Genomic DNA, 16,548 nt, shown 5'->3' on the forward strand with positions numbered 1-16,548 from the left:
GTTGCCCACTCTGTGTAATTAGAGTTTCAGGTACTACATTGAATTAAATGATGATGATGATGATGATGATATAATATAATTATACTGAAACAATGTGTCTGAGTTGTGTTTGTGTATGATTGATTGATAGATAGATAGATAGATAGATAGATAGATAGATAGATAGATAGATAGATAGAATTTGATTGTATTAAATTTTTCACGAAACTATGATCGATTCTTTTACTAAGCATGCTTTACGTGTGGCTGTCTACGTGATACGGGTCTTGTGCGCCATTGCGTCATCACGCCATGTTGTCCAATGACAATCAAGGGTTTTTGAAAAAACAGCCTTCGCGTTCATCGCTGGCTAATTCACGCGACGTGGTGCCGGTAATATTTAATAGAAACATAAGGCTCATTATCTCTTCGTGTTTGTTCGTAACCGAATATCGGACTGAACTGGACTTCGGGCCGTAACGGAGATCGCGCTCGTGCGGATCTGAGAACGCTGCGGAAAATAAAATTAACACCGCAGGCAGGCTAGTCCACCTACTAGCTTGTCATAGGCAACAAGGAGAATTTAGCGGGCAACTCAGTTAGCGGCTAACTAGATATGTCTTTTCGCCGACAGAACGTGAGTACCACGTATACAAATTTCAATCAGTTTGTTTGAATTATACAATCTTCAATCGAGATTACTAAAACTTATAAAGCTTTCATGGTTTAATTATTGTCGTCCTTCTTTAAGCTTCCACTTTCATATGTAACGTAACATGCTAGTAAACCTGCTAGCCGTCTTTTTAATATACGTTACGTAAATGTGATTGATTATTAGATTTTGTGTCAACATTTAACAATCGCTATGCTTTCTAACAGCAGCCTGGACCCGGTGGCCGCAAAACATCCAATGGAACTTCGGGGTCAATGGCTTCGTCGGTTCCAGGGAGTAACTCTAACAGACCCACTCCGGGAAGGTAACGCACACGTTGGGCTGCCACACTCAGAAAGTCCGCGGATTGTCATTTTAACATGAGGCCTACCGGTCAAAGTGGGCGTGCCCATACCGCATATTTAATAGAGTCCATTGAGCACCAATCGTTTCGAGCCTTGTTAAATTAGCAGGAGCATTAGCCAATCGTCGCGAAGCATATTTGATTGACACATTTTTGGGCCAATGATTGACAGGATTGTCTTAAACGGTACACATCCGCCCAGAAAGAATATTGTCAACCAATAGAGTTTAGATTTTAATTGACTGCCATGTTTTTCAGCTTATGGCTGCAGTCGGAGGCGGGTCATGGGAAGGGATCAGCAGTGTTTTGTTGTTGTTTTCCGACACCATATGATTCAGTATTGTGTTCGACTTTCATCTTGAGCCATTTTATATACGCCTTTAAAGAAGAGCCGGGATGCACGTGACAAAAAAGTACAAACACTCGTAATGTATAATGGGTTTGATTGATTGTGACGAGGGACACGAAATGTGTACATTTGCGCATGTTAATGTCAAGCTGTTTGTCTTGTCTTCGATTCGGCATTTGCTTCTTGTGTTGTGAGCCAGGTCCGCTAACCCGCTTTGCGGTCTGTCGTAATTAAAACACGCGCCTTGTTGCCATTGTTTACACATCCGCTTTGATAAATTATATTTTGTCGTTACGCGCAACCGGATTCAACCCGATCGTTATTTTGTTACTCGTGTATGATTGTCCTTTTGTTTTAGCACGCGCTTCGCGGTGTCGTAATTGTTGTCCACACATGTAACAGAAGAGCAACTCTGGCAATACCACCGGGCTGTTTCATGTCCTAAGCTGAGTGAAAAGACAGCATATTTGGGCGCGTTCCCGAACATTTGATACAGCTCATGTGTGCAGAAAATACTTAAGATCCCGATTCGTGTTAAAATTATTTGTTTTTTTTTTGTTCAAAAATTCCGTTTGTCAACTGTTGTTTGTTTATTAATATTTACTAACTACTGTTTACCCTCTTTCTTTCTTTTTCTTAAGAAACAGAAACTCTGTGAAGATTCCTTCACAGTCACCACCTGTAAGTCAATTTTCATGCATTTTTAAACTAATTGTCCATTTCAAGATTAAAAATATTAATAAGTCTTTTGATGCATTATTTGTAGGTGTTTGAGGGTGTGTACAATAACTCCAGGATGCTCCATTTCCTCACAGCCGTGGTGGTGAGTTTTGGCATGAAATAAATGTATTCGGCTTTTCTGTTGAAAACACCCTTCAAAAAGATGGGATAATTTTTGACTCAAAAGGTCCACTGCAATTGAACAATATTGACTTCTCCAGTTGTTTGTAATTTATTGGTATTTTTTTTATTAGTTTCTACCTGATAAAATATTCTAGAGCTTGAAATAATTAGAAAATGTATTTTTGTTTTTTTTGTATTTGTTATAAACATGCCCATGGAATTAAGCCATTTAAACTTAGGCTATAGGTTTTTCTGGACAATGGGAAAAAAATTTTTCTTCAAAGAAAAGGTTGTTCAGGGGGTGAATTGAAATTTAACAATTGCATTTTTTTACATTTTAAGGCTCCCTAGTTTTAAGACTCACTACTCTAATTTGTTTTCAGTATTAAGCAACAATATAAATACTTGACATGCATATGCAATCTTTACCTCAGGGCTCCAGATGTAATGTTATGGTGAAGAACGGCAGTGTATATGAGGGGATCTTTAAGACCTTAAGCTCACGTGTAAGTCTGTCCCTCCAAATCTACCTGCTTTCTGAATCTTGCGCTTGAAACTGTTGTTTTTAAGTTAATTGATAACCTACATTTTCTAGAATCTCTGGTTTTGTTCTCACTGAACCAAGTTCAGATTTGTTTTTCCAAATTGTATATTTGAGATAAATCCAAATATTAATTTTTTATGCCAAAGGTGTATTTGCCTCATTAAATTTGACGCATTGCTCAAATCCCACTCAATATCTGTGTGTGTTTAGTGTGAGCTGGCAGTGGATGCGGTGCACAAGGCGAAAAATGAGGAAGGAGATGGAGGCGGTGGTGGCGGCACACCTGTCCATCCCAGGAGAGAAGAGATCACAGACACCATGATCTTTGGCCCTAGTGACCTCGTCACTATGATCTGCAGAGATGTGGATCTCAACTACGCTATCCGAGGTGTGTACACAGAGGTACGCTTGAGTGCCGTTGTAAGAATTAGAAATATTTTTAATGCTTTGTGTGTGCTTGTGTTTTCAGACACTTTCACAGACTCTGCAATCGGCTCCACGAGAATAAACGGTGACCACAGAGAGAAGGTCCTTCAAAGGTGGGATGGAGGCGATAGCAACGGAGAAAATTTTGACCTAGATGCAGATGCAGTGAGTTCCACCCACATGCTCGTATATACAAAACCCGAATATGACCACAAATTAGTGTATTATTGGAATTAATGTCTTTAGGTGGAGGTTTTACATGATTGAACCTCCTTTTCTCACTTTCAGTCTAATGGCTGGGATGCCAGCGAGATGTTCCGCTATAATGAGGAGACCTATGGGGTGAAGTCCACCTATGACTCCAGTCTCGCCATGTACACGTACGTTGATGTTTTGTTTTTTATATGACCTTTAAAGTTTGATGTGGAAAAGCCTTTTGTGCTTCAAACAGGATTTCCACTCTTTCCTAAAGTCTTAATGTCTTAAATTTCAGTTCATACAGTCTTGCCTCTTAAAATAAAGATTTTGTCACTTTTTTTAAATTTTTGGGATTAAAAAAATAAAATAAAGCCCAGTGTGATTTATAAATTTTTAACTGGCTATAATTTAATTAAATAAATTGAGCGCTGCACGTTTAAAGTCAAAAGTTCTACGGGCTCATGGTTTCAAAGCGTGTAGCGTGTGCAGTCAATGAATGCCACTCATTTATGCATAGCAATTGCTTATGATAACTGTCGAAGTAAACATGGTCCCATTGTGCAGTTTTTATCTCATCTTTTTGAATGAGAGGCTGGTAGTAAAGCATAGGCATTTCAAAATAGGAGTCCCGTTGTACTCTGTACCTTGTTTATAACTTATAATAAGTCCTGCATTATGCATTAGGTTTCATACTAAACTGTATCTGGCATATATTCAGTGTAGACTCTTGTGGTTTCTCTCTGGATCATCCGTCTCAGTAGCCTGGATGCCAGACCGAAACCCGCCCACAACATTTTTTTGGTCGGGAAGTTCGGTCTGGACTTGATCCGTTGTGGAGTAATTATGCTCGGTCCAGATCTCTTCGGACCAATCAAATTGTCAGGGCGGGCTTTATACGATGATGGACAGATGATCAACAGTTACGTAATCATCCACGTCACCAAAGAGCGCTTGGGTTGAATTTGTTTACAAAGATGACTGCCGCTGGAGAATTGACATTTCACAAGTTCACACTTACAAGTCAGATAGAATAAATGCGTATATGACGTGCTGTCCGAGCAGAGGGCTTCTGGCTCGGTATTCGGCCCAAACACAGATATTACCCCGTACTCCTGGCTGTGAAAGAACAACCCAAGAGTGAGGAGTCGGGGTGGTGGGGGGATGCAGAAAAACTGTCAAGCAATGTTAGGTGAGTTGACAGAGTGAATATGCTTCCTCTCATGCTGATAGGGTAACGTTACGTTAGACATTTGGATTGATTATTTGAACGTGGTCCTCCCGAACTTTGCGTCGCGTCTGTTATAGAAGATATCGACAGCACATTAATTTTAAAAGAGGAACAGAGAACCGCGATCAAGGCATTTGTCGGTCGGAAATATGAATGAAGAACATGCGTCATTTACTCCGTTGCTGATTGGTTGTAGGTCTATCCAATTGAATGCAGAGGCATTTTATTTCTTGGTTCGGTTGAAACACGCCCTATAATCACATCTAGGGTTGGATACCGATACTCTGTGCCAATAGGGAACCGGTTCCGGTTACGAGTAACGAGATCGAATAAGAATGAGAATTTCGGTGCCTGACTTTTTTTTACCGCCCCCTGTAAAACATCTCGCGGCACGAATGTTCCAATACATCATTCATTTCGTTCGTTTGTTAAATAAGAGACGATCTAGCGCTGAAATGTGTTTTTTAAATCAAGTGATCAAAGTGCTCGTTGCCGCTGCGATCAGTGGCGCGGATATACAGTGTTTTCTCTTGTGGACTTCACTCGGACGCACGCTTCAATCCATTGCGGAGACTCTCTATTCGTTCCGGTGAAATCACAAAATATAAGGCACACAAACGTGCCCCTGCTTTAGGGGTGTGCGATATTACGATTTTTGATCGTGGACGATTAAAATGTCTCCACGATCTGCTTTTGAAGAAATATCGTAGTATCGTGCATTCTATCAGTTTGCAGTTCTGGCGCCTCCGCTCCGTCTCAACATACTGTACAGCGCGACGTATATTCACATGAAATGCAGAGGAACTGGACACTGTAGTTCATAAAAATTAATTATTTGCATGTGCTTTAAAGCCTTGCCGGTTAAACATGTCATTCGCTGCTGATGCGCTGTTCTAACGGGCGCTTTTCTGAGCGCAAAAACCCGACGCGCACATGCACTAAAAGCCTGTCTAACAGCGCCTGGTTTCTGGACTAAGTTATCTTTCGAGTCTTATTGCGCTAATACTGTCAAATACACACAAGGTTTACATAAACAAAGTTGGTTATGTCTAAAGTGAAAGAACAGTAGAAAAAATGAAGAAAAAATCTGCTTGTCAAATGCGTGTAGACTCGCTGCACGCAGATCTTAAAGTGACAGTAGCCCTAATAGTAAACATGCTGCCGCTTGTCCTTAAAGGGACAGTTACCCAAAAATAAAAATTCTGTCATTATTTACTCACTCTCTAATGTTGTTCCAAACCTGTATTCATTTCTTTCTTGTGCTGAACACAAAAGAAGATAGTTTGAGGAGTGTGGCTAACCGGGCAGTTGCTGGTCCCCATTGACCATAGTAGGAAAAAACTATTATGGAAGTCTCTGGGGTACATCAATTGTTTGGTTACCCACATTCCTCCAAATAACTTTTATTTTCAACAGAAGAGGGAGACTTATTCGGGTTTAAAACGGCTTGAGAGAATTTAAATTTTTGGGAAAACTATCCCTGTTAATAAAAAAACAAAATACAAAGAGCATCTCACTCACTTTTGACTGAGAACTTTAATAGTAGCTTTAATGAGAATCAATGTAAAATTTATACAGTGAAGTCTATGTTGTGTTTTATTTTCATATTTGTTCATTTAATTACTTTCTTCAATGCTGTTAAATACACCTGTAGCTGAAAAAACAAAGCACAGTATATTTGTATATTAAGTTGTGTATGTGTATCTTTGTTCTTAATTTTTAATAACAAAGAAAATGAAAAAGATTTTTTATCTTCGCCACTTTGGCCTAAATGTCTGCCATTCTTTTTTATTTTATATTTTGTTACCTAAGGCTTTGTTTTTAAAATAGGGACATTAGTTTGGCTGTGATGCTCAGTCACTTGCAAAATAGTAAAACCAACATGAAAAGGAATCGTGATAAAATCGTGAATCGTGATTTTCCTGGAAAAAATCGTGATATGATATTTTTGCCATATCGCCCACCCCTACCCTGCTTGATATACAACCACTGATGAGTATAATCGGTTTTGATAAGAGAAAAAAAAAAACCGTACGAATGCGGATTAGAACCCAGAACCTCTGACACGCTTGACGAAACTTCAAGTTTAACAGGCTGCCAGTGTCTCTATAGCACGCAGTGTGTTTATCGTGCAATTTATACGCGAAAATTAGTTTTTACGTGCATATGATAGGCTACGCAGTTTTCGCATGCATTTGATACGCACTTCATTGTGTGTAATACACACGCATCCCACACCATTAATTCTACCCAAACGTAGACACGCACCCCACACCACTACTAAACCTACCCTAACCAACCCATGCGTATCCTATTCACGTAAAAACTCAAACTTTTCGCGTATAAATTACATGATAAACGCACTGCGTGCTATAGACACATTTAGTGTGTTCGGGTTGCGACATCACAGATGATGATAACAGCAGCCGTTCCTCTTCGGGTCAGTCTAGTAAGCCTATTTTAATGCCAACTGCAAATCTTGCATATCAAGTAGGCTAGCAAACACCGTTGCCATTCAACAGCGAGTGTGACAATGTGTGTAATATGTTTTAACAAAGTTCCAACACTTCTTTATACAAGGTTGTACTGTGTGTTAAATATTTCTGCCCTGTGTCAGATATTTCTCTGCTTAAAGTAAAAGTCATAATATGTGAAGACAAAATGTTGATCTTAACTTGTGTTTTACATCAGTAGCCTATTAAACTGCACAATTTTTTATTTAATCAGAAAATATTTAAGTTAATATTGTGTCCAGTTTGGCCCTGTAAATAAAAGGGTATTATTTTTTGACAAAGTGTGTGCGGTTTCGTTTTCTTAAGTACCGGTTCAAGAACCGTTTAAGCACCGGAACCATTTTAAAAATACAGAGTAGGTACTGGTATCGGATAAAACCCAACCAATACCCAACCCTAATCACAGCCCAATGGAGCAGTTTCAGACTCACATTCTGACTAGAATCTGAGTATGACGAAGTCAGGCTGCCGTCTCAGGCAAGAAAGACCAAGAACATGAATTTACACACACAGCATGTCAATTTTACTAGTACTTTCACAATCAGTTTATTGCCTTTCTTTAAGCACATTATTGTTTTAGCAAAATCCGGTATCGATCGACCTCTGATTTGAACACATTGATATATTAGTACATAATCCAATTTCAATACATGTATACTGATTAAGATATATCTTAAATATATTTGCAGTAGAATGTGTGCCCCAACCTGTTTAATTAAGAAAAATAATTTGATATGGATTTATTTTGAGATTGTATGGGTTTGCTCTATATGAAAATTTTGAGCAGGTCTTACATTAGATTTTTGAAAACTTTGTTGTCCTGTTGGAAGAATGAGATGTTTACCTGATTTCTGGTGCCTTTCTCTGATAGGGTTCCTCTGGAGCGGGGCAGCTCTGAGGGCTTCAGGCAGCGAGAAGCTCGAGCCGCCCGATTGGCCAATGAGATTGAAGCTAGTTCACAGTATCGTCACCGGGTAGCGCTGGAGAATGATGATGGACGAACCGAGGAAGACAAATTCAGCGCTGTGGTTCGGGACAGGGACCGTGATGGCGGAGAGAGGGAAAGAGGAAGGGATAGCCCTGGGTTCTCTAGTGCTGGGAGCAGGTTTGACTCAATCTTTTTCTTCCTTTCCCTCACTGTTATCTTATGTGGTCCTTCTCCTTAGTATACTGGTGATCATTGCTGTCTTTATCTTTCTTTTAGGGAGAGCAAGTACATTCCTCTACCCCAGAGGGCAAGGGAGCGAGAAATGGGAGTTGGAAGGGGCGAAAGAGGTGGCGCTGTATCCACCCTGCCTAATCGAACAAATAGACCTGGCCCCCCAAGCTCCTCCCCTCGACCCCTCCCCTCTGGGAGTGGTCCGCCCATTCCTCCCACTGATAGGAGCAGCCCTCTGTCTGTCAGAGGAGCATACTCTACACACCAGTCACAGAGCAGCTCACCTACACAGCCAGGTCACTCCAGCCCTCCTTCCCCACACACACTCCCACATTCACTCTCACACCCACAGTCTCTCTCAGACTCGGCCCGGCCCGTCAATGGAGGTTAGTTTTGTGTGCGTGAGGCCTATTGCTTTCACCGTTTATGATGGTTATCGCCCTCTGTGTTACTAATGAACATTGCATTAATCTCTTTTAGTGTCATCTAGAATGTCACCCAAGTCTCAAAGGCCTGGACAGAACAATAGAAACCTGCGTACCTCAAATTCTCACTCCTCTCCTACAGGTCAATATGCATACATGCGCACACCCACACACACAGGATTATGATCTCCAGCCAAGCTTTATGGGCTTTTGACATTTTAAAATGGTTATCCCAGGGTCATCTTTAACCCTGGGTTAATGTTGTCATGTTTATTGTTTGCATACTTCATATTTTCCACTGGCTTAATAATGGCTACATATTGTAAAAAGGTTGGATTATTGCACTTGACAAATATAGCTTTACTAATGCAAAGCTATATTTCCTGTTCCTGTTTACACCTGGTATTTTAATCCGTCTCTTTTGTTCACTTTCGGGGACGTGGCGTGTCCGTCATGAAAATGTTAGGAAATGTTACGAAAATTAATGTTGACAAATAAAAATATGACATTAAACACAAAAACATGAACGTATAACTAGAAAAAATAACAATGTTTTCGAAAAAGAAATAGCTGCTTGAGGTAAAGCTAAAGAGTAAATAAACGCTAGTAAACTGAAGCACGTTCTACGACAACCTATGAGATTAATAATCAGATATCCTAGATACAGAACATAAACGTAACATTACAACTTACATGAACAAAAGGACGCGAATGCGTATGTAAACTAGTTTTTTACAGTCAGTGGTTTGATCGGGAAATTTTGGATGCGCTATTCCCTTAACAGTGCGCTGATACACGAGCAACTAAAGCACAGAGAATTTACAACATTCTATCACAATCCTGTTCTCATTATAATGCTGAATATCTTGTGTATATTGGCGCTGCACATCTTGCACTTCATTTTATTTTGCATGATAGAAAGTGATTACAGTCATCACTGTGTTTTCAAAGCCATAACTAGTAACAACCATTTCCATCTTGCAATGGAGCGGTAAACTGGCGGTAAACTGCAGTTTGCTAGCTGGTTATTAAACTAAATTAAACACATCTTGTTTTTGTGATTTAATCAGATATAGACAACATAAAGTAATCTTGCAACTTACATCTGCACTAAAGGACGCGAATGCGCACATGAACTTGACCGTTCTAGTCTGATGTGTAACGTGAGTGAGCTTCCTTTAACAGCGCTGAAAAACTAAAGCTCAAAGAATTTACAAAATTCTTATTACAATCGTGTTCTCAGTATAATGTTATGTAATATAGATTGGCGCCGCACATCTTGCACTTAACTGTATTTCATGATCAAAGTAATTCCTGGCATCACTGCAGTGCGCATTTTCAAATCCAGTTTCACTTTATTTCGCCGGTCTGGAAGGCGTGCTCTCTAACGGTAACCAATCAGACCTCAGGAACCGTCCCAATGCCGCAATAACCAATCAGAAAAAATAAGAATATATTTTTTTAAAGTCAGGGCGATCATTGTTTTCATGATCGATCGTCGCTGTCACGAACTAGTATCGAGTACTCGATCGCTCTTGCCCATCCCTAATATGCTCACACAAAAATCGCTGCAAAAGTTGCTTTCCAACAGGTTTTAGCATAGTTTTGTCCAACTCCATGACTTGTACCTCACAGCACATCCAATACAAGTCAATGGAGTTGGACAAAACTACGATAAAACCTGTTGGAAAGCATCTTTTGCAGCGATTAATGCGTTTTAAGAAGGATTATTCCTGTGCACCTATGCAGCCATTATGGAGGTGGGGGGGGGAAGCAAAAGAAAACGAAAATTCTCGGGACAGCAGCATCTGTCCAAATTTTAATCTTCACAGTTCTATTTCATCAGAAACTATCTAAAAACAGGGCTTTGTGTAAAATACCGAACTTGTCCTTTAAGACTCGTGTTCACTGAGGCTGCACTTATTTGATCAAACATGCAGTAAAAACAATTAAATTGTAAAATATTATTACAATGTAAAATATAATTTTCTATTTTAATGTTTTAAAATGTAGTTCTCTGTGATGTCAAAGCTGAAATTTCAGCATCATTACTCCAGTCTTCAGTGTCACATGATTCTTCAGAAATCATTATAATAGGCTGATTTGGTGCACAGAAACCGTTCTAAAAAAACAGAGTTTTGCTATGGTTATTTTATTGTTTTACTAATATTCTTTCAAAACCAAAAAAGCTACTGACCTCAAACTTTTGAACGGGGGTGTGTGTGTGTAAATTTCTATTTGTTCCTTTGTTTTTCTTAAATTTAACATTTTTACCCTTTTTTTTTTTTCTCTCTCCAGTCTCTCGTTCCCCCAAACCAGATGCTTCTTCCCAGGACTCTCCTCTTGCTACTCCTACCTTCGTGGATACCTCTTCAGTTTCCATGATGACCCCTAAACCCACTGGCCCCACCCCTCTGTTCCCTGTAGATGGTGAGATGTTATAAATTTGAGGGGTTACAAACTGTTCACTTATACATGCGTCCGATAATCTTTAACTCTTTTTCACTTTAGTGAACGAAATTCTGTCTAAGGAAAGGACGGAGACTCCAGTTAGTCCTCAGGATGGCAAGAGCGGCAAAGGTAATCCTGAAGTTGTGTTCTTCTTAACTTCATTACATGCACGTGTCAGTTAGCCAATAAATGTTCTTCTATCTCTCTTCATAGTCTCTACAGTCCAGCAGAGATCACAACACCTCGAGGAGCTTCGCAAGTTTGGTACTGATTTTAGGGTGAGTGTCAAAGGCTGCATCTGAAATTGAATACTGTTATTCTTTTTAAACAAAAAGTACAAAGAAAAGATGTCCAATGTTTTTCTGAACTACTTGCATTTTGATATTGAATTGTTTGACAATTCTTTCATAAAATTTGGCACAGTGATGAGCCATGACCCATCTTTGCTTTCAAAGACTAAGATGCTCCTTTTAAACTCCATCGCCATACCCTCACTAATTACCAATTCACCTACTCATTTTGGACCATTTTAAAAGTGTAACTTGGATATTCTATAACCTTTTAATGTTTTGCCTCTGTCCCTCCTTTTTTGGAGTGTTGCATCCAACAAAATCAAAATTCGTTTATTTACAAAATACAATTTATTAGGTCAGTGGAAACATTGCAAATCTTTTCTTTGTACTTTTGTCAGTTAAATAAATGTTCAAGAAAATTAACACATTTAAAAATGTTCCCCTTCTGATTTTTTTTTTAGCTTCCATCTAGTTCCAACCCCAAAACTTTGGCTACTGACTCTTCTCAAACAAACCCCGCCCACAACACACAAACAGACTCCACCCCTCTTCCAGAAGCTAAAGCAGCCCCGCCCACAACTCAGACCTCTGAGCTTCCAGCAGAAGAGAGAAGTAGAGAGACAAATGCAGAAGGGGTGGCAACAAACACCCCTCTACCAGCCACACCCATCTCTGCACCCTCTGCCCTATCTGGCACTGCCATGCAAAATCCAACTGCAGAAAGGCAAACGGCAGGGACGCCCCAACCCGGGACCCCAGGCAGTGAGGAGGGCAAACCAGAGGCTGCTGAGAGGTCAGAGGGAATGACTGAGTAAGTACACCATTTCCGAATATTTGGCTTAATTGATTTACAAATCACATTTGACAACTACTAGTGATGCCATATTAAGTCTGTTGGTAATCAACGCATTTCAAAATGCTTTCCGATGCAGTCAAGTGAAGAAATCTACACTCAACCCCAACGCCAAAGAGTTTAACCCCACTAAGGCTCCTCTCAGCATGGTGAGAGCATTGATTAAATTTTTTTTTTTAGTTTAGTTTCCTTTATACAGCTGTTAAAAAACTAAGTGTGCCATGTCTATTTTGCAGGTGAAGCCCTCGGCCGCTCCCACCCCGCCACGGCCAACTCCGCCCAGCCCAACAGTGGTGTTGCAGCCCCCACCGAACCAGGGAGCCATTTACAACACCCAGTACCTGAGCTATGTCTCGCCCATCCAGATACAGGGTCACTCCGTACAGGTCTCTGTCCCTGCTGCTCATTTTTTAAAAACTTTTATAGAGTAGTTTGTAACGTAGATGTTATATGTCCTTTTTTTTTTTTTTTTACCCTTTTTTTCTAGGCACCTCAGATGTACCCGTATCCCATGGCAAATGTTGGTCAAGGGAAGTACCCAAGAGCAAAAGGTAATGCTTACATTGAACTCTTCATTACTGATCGTACTAATACTGTATGGATCAGTAGTAGTGTTAATAATTTATTTTATTGGTCAATACAGATTATTTGAAATGCATACTTTAAATGTTTTTTAAGGTTTAGAGTTTAACAACAGGGCCCGAAACTCTTATTTATAGACAACAAAAATGATAATATCAATAACAGGTCCTGGAACTCTTATTTTAAATGTTGTTTTTTAAAATGTATTTTTTTCAGATCTATATTGTAATATTACAATTTATTATATTATCATTAATAATTATAATTAAAAATAAAAAGAGTTTCAAGCCCTATTTTGCACTCATGAAAAGTTTTGCAAATTCGTGTCTTACTTCAGCCACCTGTTTCTCAGGTTCTGTGGTGACTTCTCGTCCAGACCACAGCTCTTCAGCGCCACCTATGCTTCAGGCCGCGGCATCAGCAGCAGGACCTCCTCTGGTGGCGTCTCCTTACCCTCCCTCATATCTGCAGTACAACCAGGTCATATCAGCAATGCCCCACTACCCTGGACAGGTACCAACCTTCACGTTTCCGGTAGAACAAATGCTTCTAGTACTTCAATCAATCAAACAAGATGATTTTGTTTTGAATTGTATTGTGGATGGCCACCTTCACTCAAAAAACCCCCCCTCTGTTATTTCTGTCTCTGTCTCAGATGTACTCAATGCTCCAGGGTGGACCACGAATGCTTGGATCAGGAGGGCACCCACAGGCGCTGGGTCCCCCAGGCCCACAGTACCCTGGTCAGTCTGAAGGACCGCCAGCCCCTCAGCAGGGGATGTATGGTAAGCATTTAAAAAAAAAAAATGTGTGTGGAATGGATTGATTTAGTTCATTGTGGGGTTTTTTTTATGTTAACTATATATATATAAAACAAAATTCTCCTTCAGCTCCGCAGCAATTCTCCCATCACTCTGGTTCCCTTCATCATCCTCAGCCCTCCAGCACCCCCACAGGCAGCCAGCCGCCTCAACACCCCGCCCCCAGTCCAGGACAGGTATGTCCACCTGCCAATCAATAGCAACTACACACCTATTCCACAAACTCACACTCAAAGAACTTGATCTTTGTTACAAAGAAATATTCATACAAGAAATTCCCCCCAAGTGTCAGATGCCCTTGGTAAAGATACTAAATACGTTCTGTGTTGACTGTCTGTCATTTCTAGTCTGGTCAGTCTGGTCCTCAGCCTCAGTCTTTGTACCACTCTGGGCAGCTGTCAGCCCCCACACCTTCTAACATGCCCCCAGGACACAGCTCCCCACAGGCCTCCTACTCCCTTCAGGGCTACAGTCTGCCAGGACACCAGCCCCTGCCTCACCCGTACTCCTCTCTAGGACAGCTGACACAGGTGAGGACCAACCACACACAAAACACTTCCACATCAGCTGTCACGTTTCTCAACAGTGCATGTCTGATTTGTATGAATTTGATTTATTAAATTAAAAAGATAAGCCACTTGATTTATTTTTCTTAATCCCAGTGTCAACGTGAGGATTAAACGTTTATCTTGAGGATTAAAAAAATTAGCAAATGTTCTGTTAATAACTTTTTTTTAAAGAAATCTTTTAAATTCTAAAAATAAATATTATACTATATAAATAATACCAGTCAAAAGTTTATAATAATAATTATACCGGATAATAACTTAACCGATCAAATACACACACTTGTGTGTCAATGCCCAACTTGAGTATTCACATAAATGCAATCGGTTATGTCTTAAGTGAACGTAAACGGTAGGGTAAAAATTGGTCAGTCATTATATTGTGCATTTGGTCTTAGACAGTAGCAGGTTTATTATTTATTAGGGCCCAAGCACCGATGGTGTGAGGACCCTCTTGGAATTGCTCTGTTTATTTTCATTGTAATCAAACAACAAAAGATACAGATCATGTGACACTGAAGACTGGAGTAATGATGCTGATTATTAAGCTTTGACATCACAGGAATACATTTTCTATTGTAATATTTTTAAATATAGTTATTTGTATTATGTATGCGTATAATTGTATTTTATTTCAGGCCCATGTTCAAGGTGCTCTCTCGGGTCCTCACCATTCTGGAGGCCACGGCCCACCACCTGTGATGTTGCTTCATGCCCCGCCCCCTCAGCAGGGTTCTGGCCCCCAGCACGGCCCTCCCCCACCTCAACAGGGGCCCCACCAGCACTACTACGTTGGACACCCTCAGGGTGAGTTTCCTGCATGAGAGTGTGCTATGTAACTGTAGATTTGCTATCTACCTTTGTTTTCATCAGCTAATTATACAAATTTGATGTTTAAACCCTTTAAGTGTCACCCCCCTTTTTTTGAATAGACATGAAAATGCACATTCCGAACTTAAATGTTTGTAATGTCATGTTTGTTAAACTGCTTTGGAATATAGACATAAGATTGGTCTTGTTTTAAAGACATTTGGCAGATTTTTGTAGAAGTGAAATAAATTAAGAAAGTGTAACAGAAAAAAGTTATAGAAGTTTGAGTTTATGAAAATATACAATGTAAAAAAAAATATTTTTCATATTTTATATAAAATATATTTTTTCAAAACCTGGGTGACTCTAAAACTGCAAAAAAATCAGAGCCAAAAATCTGAAAAAGTTGTCAAATTTTAGGTTGATATCTAAAAAAATTAGCTTTCAGTAAGATTTTGTTTGGGCGCAGTACCAAACTTTTTCACTAGACTCCATTACTGGCCATATAAGGGCACCTTCATTTACATATTTGTTTTTTCTTTATAAAAAAATAATGTCGGACCTTTTTTTTCTAAAATAATTGAACAGATTCTATCTTTTGAACTCTTGGCATGAAAACAAACTGAGGTTTCTACCATTCTTTCATGATCTTTCATGTTCATCACTATTTCAAAATAAAGGACTGAACTCCTCAGGAGTATGAAAATATTATTGTTGCAAATTGATAAATTACAGCTCCTCTGATATACAGTCACCAAATATGAAAACTAGAGATTGTAAGCTTTCAAATTATATATAGTTTGTCAATATTAGTTTAGGTTTAGTATAGGATATTACTATTTTAAATATGTAATGACTTTGGGCCACCAGTGGTGACACTTAGGTGTTTTTTTTTAATGATTATAAAATAATAATTTCTGTTTTGCTCTGCTCTCATCAGTGTCAGTGCAGGCTCATCCCTCCCAGCAGATTCCATTCCACCCTTCTGGAAACTGACAGTGTGACTTTTGAGATGGAGACTGAGCAGAGTGCCCCCATCTGATCCTCCTGTGGGATTGCACATGTGTATATACCCTCCACCTGCTCCACGAATGGGGAAAAAAAAGATTTTGTTTTTATTCACCTCTGGCAAGACTGAATGTGCTTGTTTTATTTCCCCCTCCCTTTTGCTATTTTTAATTTGAGTGGATGGGGACACAAGTGTCTAAATCAGAAAGAGGGAACGAGTGAGCGTTTAAGACAACAAATGGAAAGAATGAGGGACATTTTTATAGAAATACAGTGACCTCTCCCTTTGTCCTCAACCCCCTTATTAAATAAGCAAATAATAAATGGTTAAAAAAAGAACAAAAAAATACAAAAAAAAGTTTATAAAAATAAATTTTTAAACTCTCCATGTGTTTTGTCTCATGATTTGTTTTAAATGTAATTCTTTAATTAAAAGCAGAGGTGAACTGCTGCATTCAGTGACTAGATAATACCTTTCAAGTTT

The 16,548-nt window shown here is 39.5% G+C and overlaps 1 protein-coding gene across 8 annotated transcripts; it reads left to right on the top strand.

Annotated features, from left to right (window-relative positions):
- Window positions 1-233: 233 nt before the first annotated feature.
- atxn2l (ataxin 2-like) lies at window positions 234-16,454 on the top strand. Of its 8 annotated transcripts, none has more exons than XM_079619600.1 (24): window positions 234-616; window positions 859-956; window positions 1,986-2,025; window positions 2,111-2,167; window positions 2,622-2,693; window positions 2,942-3,119; window positions 3,201-3,322; window positions 3,446-3,537; window positions 7,968-8,201; window positions 8,301-8,641; window positions 8,736-8,822; window positions 10,979-11,110; window positions 11,192-11,260; window positions 11,345-11,409; window positions 11,886-12,235; window positions 12,357-12,426; window positions 12,514-12,663; window positions 12,765-12,828; window positions 13,212-13,372; window positions 13,515-13,644; window positions 13,750-13,856; window positions 14,028-14,210; window positions 14,885-15,053; window positions 15,997-16,451. In XM_079619600.1, the coding sequence occupies exons 1-24, from the start codon at window positions 596-598 to the stop codon at window positions 16,050-16,052; spliced, it is 3,048 nt and encodes a 1,015-aa protein (XP_079475726.1). In that variant the 5' UTR covers window positions 234-595; the 3' UTR covers window positions 16,053-16,451. The 8 variants fall into 8 exon arrangements, with proteins under 8 accessions (XP_079475726.1, XP_079475725.1, XP_079475728.1 ...); XM_079619599.1 differs by having other exon boundaries at window positions 255-616; window positions 862-956; window positions 1,992-2,025; window positions 13,212-13,393; window positions 15,997-16,393; XM_079619602.1 differs by having other exon boundaries at window positions 322-616; window positions 1,992-2,025.
- Window positions 16,455-16,548: the final 94 nt, after the last annotated feature.

The sequence above is a fragment of the Phoxinus phoxinus genome (genome assembly GCF_949152265.1).
Source record: "Phoxinus phoxinus genome assembly, chromosome: 1".
In the NCBI taxonomy this organism is placed as follows: Eukaryota; Metazoa; Chordata; class Actinopteri; order Cypriniformes; family Leuciscidae; genus Phoxinus; species Phoxinus phoxinus.